This window comes from Anarrhichthys ocellatus, unplaced genomic scaffold (genome assembly GCF_004355925.1).
Source record: "Anarrhichthys ocellatus isolate YVR2014 unplaced genomic scaffold, GSC_Weel_1.0 scaffold189, whole genome shotgun sequence".
NCBI lineage: Eukaryota > Metazoa > Chordata > Actinopteri > Perciformes > Anarhichadidae > Anarrhichthys > Anarrhichthys ocellatus.
In genome coordinates, this window is record NW_022280219.1 from 58,440 (window position 1) to 65,303 (window position 6,864).

The 6,864-nt window shown below is 50.1% G+C and overlaps 1 protein-coding gene across 3 annotated transcripts; it reads right to left on the reverse strand.

The window, feature by feature from the left end:
- Nucleotides 1-1,208: 1,208 nt before the first annotated feature.
- tfr2 (transferrin receptor 2) lies at nucleotides 1,209-6,409 on the reverse strand. 3 transcript variants are annotated; one of them, XM_031878639.1, is made up of 18 exons: nucleotides 6,391-6,409; nucleotides 5,890-5,925; nucleotides 5,419-5,614; nucleotides 5,157-5,343; nucleotides 4,906-5,046; nucleotides 4,716-4,824; nucleotides 4,393-4,635; nucleotides 4,159-4,298; nucleotides 3,880-4,055; nucleotides 3,693-3,812; nucleotides 3,526-3,608; nucleotides 3,377-3,440; nucleotides 3,224-3,291; nucleotides 2,582-2,652; nucleotides 2,404-2,488; nucleotides 2,086-2,310; nucleotides 1,847-1,987; nucleotides 1,209-1,505 (listed from the first exon to the last, which is right to left on the reverse strand). In XM_031878639.1, the coding sequence occupies exons 2-18, from the start codon at nucleotides 5,917-5,919 to the stop codon at nucleotides 1,248-1,250; spliced, it is 2,337 nt and encodes a 778-aa protein (XP_031734499.1). In that variant the 5' UTR covers nucleotides 5,920-5,925; nucleotides 6,391-6,409; the 3' UTR covers nucleotides 1,209-1,247. The 3 variants fall into 3 exon arrangements, with proteins under 3 accessions (XP_031734499.1, XP_031734500.1, XP_031734501.1); XM_031878640.1 differs by lacking the exons at nucleotides 5,890-5,925; nucleotides 6,391-6,409 and having other exon boundaries at nucleotides 5,451-5,572; XM_031878641.1 differs by lacking the exons at nucleotides 5,157-5,343; nucleotides 5,890-5,925; nucleotides 6,391-6,409 and having other exon boundaries at nucleotides 5,419-5,482.
- Nucleotides 6,410-6,864: the final 455 nt, after the last annotated feature.

Genomic DNA, 6,864 nt, shown 5'->3' on the forward strand with positions numbered 1-6,864 from the left:
GATGTTCTCCTCCATTAAAGCTCTCTCTCCTCTCGTTGTTCTCCTCCATTAAAGCTCTCTCTCCTCTCGTTGTTCTCTATTAAAGCTCTCTCTCCTCTCGTTGTTCTCCATTAGAGCTCTCTCTCCTCTCGTTGTTCTCCTCCATTAAAGCTCTCTCTCCTCTCGTTCTCCTCCATTAGAGCTCTCCCTCCTCTCGTTGTTCTCTTCCATTAAAGTTCTCTCTCCTCTCGTTGTTCTCCTCCATTAAAGCTCTCTCTCCTCTCGTTGTTCTCCTCCATTAGAGCTCTCTCTCCTCTCGTTGTTCTCCTCCATTAAAGCTCTCACTCCTCTCGTTCTCCTCCATTAAAGCTCTCACTCCTCTCGTTGTTCTCCTCCATTAGATCTCTCTCTCCTCTTGTTGTTCTCCATTAGAGCTCTCTCTCCTCTCGTTGTTCTCCTCCATTAAAGCTCTCACTCCTCTCGTTGCTCTCCTCCATGCAGCTTTAGTGAGTTCCTCAGCTCACAGGTGTGTCTCATGTTCCTGTCAGGTTCTCAAAGAGCGATTCTTACAGCTCCTGATGATGTCACTCATACTGAACTTCCTGTCTGACTGAAGGTCAAAGGTCAAAGAGATCAAAGAGAAATGCTTTAGGAGTAAATTAAATATTTAATATTTAAGTATTTTTACAAATCTGTTGATACAATCAATGACTTTAAATAACGACAGAGTGATGTCATCATCTAGTCTTCATCAGTGTTAGGAAGTACTAGTGTGTATCAATGTGTACTAGTGTGTATCAGTGTGTACTAGTGTGTAGTAGTGTGTCTGTTGTGTACTAGTGTGTACTAGTGTGTGTGTTGTGTACTAGTGTGTAGTAGTGTGTGTGTTGTGTACTAGTGTGTACTAGTGTGCAGTAGTGTGCAGTAGTGTGTAGTAGTGTGCAGTATCGTGTACTAGTGTAGTAGTGTGTACTAGTGTATACTAGTGTGTAGTGTGCAGTAGAGTGTGTGTTGTGTACTAGTGTGTAGTAGTGTGCAGTAGAGTGTGTGTTGTGTAGTAGTGTGCAGTAGAGTGTGTGTCGTGTAGTAGTGTGTACTAGTGTGTAGTAGAGTGTGTGTAGAGTACACGTCCCCCCTCAGGGCGTTGGCGGCCCCCTGTAGTAGTGTGTACTAGTGTGTAGTAGTGTGCAGTAGAGTGTGTGTTGTGTAGTAGTGTGTACTAGTGTGTAGTAGTGTGCAGTAGAGTGTGTGTTGGGTAGTAGTGTGTACTAGTGTGTAGTAGTGTGCAGTAGAGTGTGTGTAGAGTACACGTCCCCCCTCAGGGCGTTGGCGGCCCCCTGTAGCGTCCAGGTGAAGAAGGCGAGTTGTCGTCTGAAGCATTTGTCGTCGAAGCGTTCGGGGTCAGAGGTCAGGAGGCTCAGGTGCTCACTGAGCGCGCTCAGAGTGAGGTCACCACGACCGTGGATCACATGACGGAACGGCGTCTCTACCACGGACACATACTGAGACAGGAAGTAGTACTCCACCTGTATACACAGGGGACACAGAGCAGTATCATTACCAGTGTTTGTAGTACTTGTACCCTCATGATGCGTGTGTTGTAGTACTAGTGTTTGTAGTACTTGTACCCTCATGATGCGTGTTGTAGTACTTGTACCCTCATGATGCGTGTGTTGTAGGACTAGTGTTTGTAGTACTTGTACCCTCATGATGCGTGTTGTAGTACTAGTGTTTGCAGTACTTGTACCCTCATGATGCRTGTTGTAGTACTTGTACCCTCATGATGCGTGTTGTAGTACTTGTACCCTCATGATGCGTGTGTTGTAGTACTTGTACCCTCATGATGCGTGTGTTGTAGTACTTGTACCCTCATGATGCGTGTGTTGTAGTAGCGAGCGGCGGTCGGGTTGTGCAGGTCGCTGTACTCGATGGCTCTCTGCAGCGTCTCGGCTGCTCGGCTGTAATCTCCTCTGGCGCTGAAAACCCAGTGAGGAGACAAACCTCTGGACTGAAGACAGACATGTTGTTAGGACCCTATAATAGATACTTCATGTGTATACATATATATATATATATATATATATATACACATATAGGACCGCCTACCTGCAGCTCAGCAGAGTGCTTGTTGAGCTGAGCGCTGAGCTGCAGCACCGTGTGAGCGTAGGAAGTGATGCGTAGCGGCAGAATGCTGTTGTGGGCCAATCGCAGCACCATCTCCCCCACCAGCTCCCCTAAGCTCCGCCCCGTCACCCCCAGACGACCACCCAGCACCTCCTGCAGGCGGGAGGCGCTGTCCAGCGGCGTGTTGATGAACGGGTACGCTCGCTCCTGGACGGACGGACGGACAGACGGATCACACACAAACCGGTGACGAGTACTCGTTGTACGCGGCGGCGTGGTGAGTTAAAGAACACGGCTTACCTCAGTAAATCTGAGCTCCATCGCTGGAACTCCTGCAAACGCTGTGAAACTGTACGCTCCGCTGTTCAGAAACAAGGGCTTGATACTGAGGAGGAGAGTTCACTTCATGAATCAATGTTCTCTACATCTTGATTTTAAATTGATTTGCAGATATCGATGATGTCGTCGTGTGTCTCACATCCTCCAGCTGCCTCCCTCTCGCTCCGCCTGGCTGTAGATGCTCTGACCTGCATGTTTCGGATGCTCCACCTTTTCACACATCAACACCCGGGAAACATCTGGATCAAACAGCTTCACCACATCCCGTCACATGTTGTGACCATTTTTACATGTGTCAAACAATCACGATGAATAAGGGAAAATGGTGACATTTTGACCTTTTTTGCCTGTTTTGGGGACTTTAACTTGCAGCTATGGATGTTGGTCAGTTGATCTCTATGAGCGTATCTTTGAATTGGAAAAGTTTTCATTAATCTATCTTCATTAACAATATGAAAAAATAATAAGAAATTGTCCCAATTGTCCCTCTGCCATTTGGGACAATTTTTACCATTTGGCCTCCATGACCCCCCAAAACAAATGTCAGATTTAGATTTTCAAGCAACGACCATGAGGGAATGTTTCCTTCACAGTCCTAGACTCATGTGGGTTGTTGTTGGTCCCCAGAAAACCCTTCTAAAGGACTTGTTTTCATGAAATTGACATATGATCAACAACAGTGGACAAGTGGTTCCAACTCAATAGGATGCTGTTTAAGGAAAATAGCTCCACAGGAGGAAACATGATGTCATTAAAGCAGCACTGAAACACACACACACACCTGTCTGATGGCGGCGTCCAGCAGGTCCACCAGCAGAGGACTGGTGTAGGCCGACAGGACGTCATCACCTGCAGACACACACTACTTTACTGCATCTGATCAGCTGATTGGCAGTTTAAACAAGGTCTCCTGTGATTGGCTGGGAGCCGTTACCCATGATAGCCTGGTCCAGACTGAAGTAGGCCACAGCCTTCAGGTGGAGCATGGACAGGTAACCCTGGCACAGAGAGGTCACTGGTTACTATGGCAACCACAACTGGTGACAGGCAGAGGACTGAGTACACACTTCTGATTGGACGAACCTCCAGCCATTCAGTGGCTCCGACGTTCCCAAAATCTCCAGCGTCCCAGCTGACGAACAGCAGACTCCGTCTGGGACTGAAACCTGCAAACACACACAGACACGTTGACCACAGAGCAACACCTCACCTACACAGTGAGCACACACCTGTCTCCAGGTGAGTCTTACCGTTCTTCACCATGGCGGAGAAAGTCCGAGCCAGCTCCAGGAGGATCGCCGTTCCAACTCCAGACGTCACGGCTCCTGGACCCAGCGAGTCCCTCTGAGCTCCCAGGATGATGTAGTGGTCTGACAGAGAGAGAGATCTTCATTAGAGAGTCTCCGGTTCATGGAGATCCAGACTACAGACCTGTACCTGGCTCCCCCCGGCCCTCCAGAGACGAGAAGATGTTGTTCAGCAGGACCGGCGTCATCACGTTGTGGACTGACATCGTGACTCTGCGACCGGAGCTGAACTCCGGACCGACCACGCAGCGCACGTACGGCAGCCGACCACGCCACGACGGAGGACAGGACGCACCTGCCAGCTGGCTGAGACACAAAGGACACGCAGTGAGGTCATGGCAACACCTGAGCAGGTAACCTGAGGGGGCGGGGCTTACCTGAGCAGGTAACCTGGGGGGGCGTGGCTTACCTGAGCAGCTTGGCAGCCACGGTGGCACTGATTGGCAGCACTGGGATGAGAGGCAGGCCGGAGGACTGGATGGGTGGGAACTGAGTGTGATTGAAGGACGGGAAGCCGGGGGTGAAGGGGTCACCTGACCCCAGGTGGACCTGTGATTGGACGACACAGAGGGGGATGCTGATTGGTCGGGAGCAGCCAGACATGGAACACCTGTGTGTGTTTCTCTGAATGTGTGTGCATTACGTGTTCAGACACGGCGGTGTGCGGGTTCAGTCCGAGTCGTCGGGGGTCCTGCGGCAGGTCGGCGGGGTCGGGGTAGATCAAAGCTCCGCCCGCTCCGCTCCTCTCGGCCAACCAGACCTTCTCAGCGAAACTGACCCCGCCCCCGACACGCATCACCACCACAAAGCCAACCACGGACACACCGGCGCTCTCCAGCCACTTAAAGTCCTCCGGGCGGCCGTAGTTGGCGTAGACCACGCCCCCCTACAGAGAGACATGGCAGGTCAGGACACCTGGGTTTGTGGTTACCATGGTGACAAAGACATCCCGTCTTCCTGTCTCACCGTGGTACTTCCTGTGGCGCTGTATGGACAGTAGTCAGACGGGTTCAGGGGGATCTGCTCTGAGATCAGTCCTGCAGAGTCCACCAGCCACAGAGAGCTCCTCTGAGACCTGCACACACAAACAAACAAATAAACAAACACACAAACACACTCTCTAACCTCTGAAGAGGCGTCCGCACCATCTACTCACCTGTGGGGGAACTGCAGCGTGGCGTACAGAGACTCGGTCCAGGTGTGATCCATCTGCAGCAGTCTGAAGCGACGGAGGACCTCTGACGCCAGAGACGTCCCGTCTGAGGAACCTGGAGGATGATTGGCTCTGCTGACTCGACTGATGGCCACAAACACAAACAGGAAGTAAAAGAGAGGGACGGATCCCAGACCAGCTCCTGGTGATCCCGTCTGCCTGAACTGAGAGCACATTCATCTTATAATCACCACCTGACTGTGTTGTGGATATCTTCATCCTGCAGCAGCCTCCTCATCATCAGCCTCAGCTCGCCCAGGTAAAGCCCCGCCCCTCCCTCGGCAGGTGGCTTAGCCCCGCCTCCCTGCTCCTCATCCTCCCCCCCCCCCACCAGGGAGCAGTGGTACCGGCCACCAAACACTGCGTAGGCCAATAGGAACGCTGAGAGAGAGAGACCACGCCCACTTTAATCACATGATCTAACTAATCAGTGGAGGTGTGTGTGTGTGTGTGTACCGGTGGTGAAGACGATGACGACGCACACACACAGGAACAAGCCGGCTTTCTTGTAACCATGGTGATACCGCCGCACCAATGCTGTGATGTCACTGCTGGGCTCCGCCTCCTCCTCCTCTTCTGATGTCACAAAGCTCATCTCCACCCTCGGAGCTCCTCCCACCTCCTCATCCTCGGCCGCGCCCACTGAGGAAGACTGGGCAGAGAGAGAGAGGCGTAACCACGGTTACAGGTAGGAGGGGGAGGAGCTTGTCCCGATGTCAAAGGGTCAAGACCTCGAGGACTCTTTCATGCTCACTTTATTACCCACAGTTCATAGCGTGATGTTAGAATGCATCATCATCAGTATAGTTATCATTATATATATTATTATTATATATATTTATTATTATTATATATATTCATTATTATATATATTATTATTATTAACTGGTTATTGGTAGGTTAGGGTACATCGGGCCTGAGGCTCACCTGAGTCAGACGACACCTGATGGCGTCCATGTTGACCTGCAGACAGTAACAAACTGATCCGATCAATAAGTATCAGAGCAGCAGACGTCAGGTGTTCTGAATGAAGGTTTTGGGTTCCAGCGGAGCTCACTGATTGGTTCCTCACAGGGGTCAGAGGTCAGCGTGTTGTTTGATCTGCTTAACTTTATTAACAGCTCAGTAAACAGACACAGTGACGCTGTCTGGTCTGACTTCTACTTCTTCAGTTGAGCTTCTCATGTTAACGTGTCCTGTTATTGATCAGCTGGAACAGAGACTTTAAACCTTTAAGTGTTTATAACAGACATGGTCTCTATCTACTAACCTCTTTATTCTTCTTCTCTCTCTATCTACTAACCTCTTTATTCTTCTTCTCTTTATCTACTAACCTCTTTATTCTTCTTCTCTCTCTATCTACTAACCTCTTTATTGTTCTTCTCTTTATCTACTAACCTCTTTATTCTTCTCTCTCTATCTACTAACCTCTTTATTCTTCTTCTCTCTTCTCTCTCCGTCCGTCTGTCAGCTTCTCCTCAGTGCGTGTGTGTGTGTGAGAACTTTGGACAGTCCAATCAGAAGCTCCTGCTTGTGTCACCTGACCTGCTGTCACAGAGATGGAGCTGATACTAACAGTCACACAAGCACACACCGAATACTAATCAGCTCTCAGTCTGTCAAGTCATCCACACGGTTTAGTTTGTCTGTTGGTGTGTGTTGTTGTGTGTACATGTGTGTTCGGGGTCCTTCTCCGGGCTCCTTCCCCGAGTTCTATTTTATTAGCCTCTTCGTTATCGGGCTCCTTCCCTTTGGGTTCTTCGTTATCGGGCTCCTTCCCTTTGGGCTCTTCGTTATCGAGCTCCTTCTCTTTGGGCTCTTCGTTATCGGGCTCCTTCCCTTTGGGCCCTTCGTTATCGGGCTCCTTCCCTTTGGGCTCTTCGTTATCGGGCTCCTTCCCTT

Bases quoted from the DNA above. Each gene is read 5' to 3' on its own strand.
- tfr2 (XM_031878639.1), bottom strand. From the start codon at position 5,919: ATGGACGCCATCAGGTGTCGTCTGACTCAG. The intron at 5,615-5,889 runs GTGAGCCTCAGG...CTCTCTGCCCAG, and splicing joins TCAGGTGTCGTCTGACTCAG to TCTTCCTCAGTGGGCGCGGC. The intron at 2,653-3,223 runs GTGTGTGTGTGT...ATGTGTGAAAAG, and splicing joins TGGACGCCGCCATCAGACAG to GTGGAGCATCCGAAACATGC.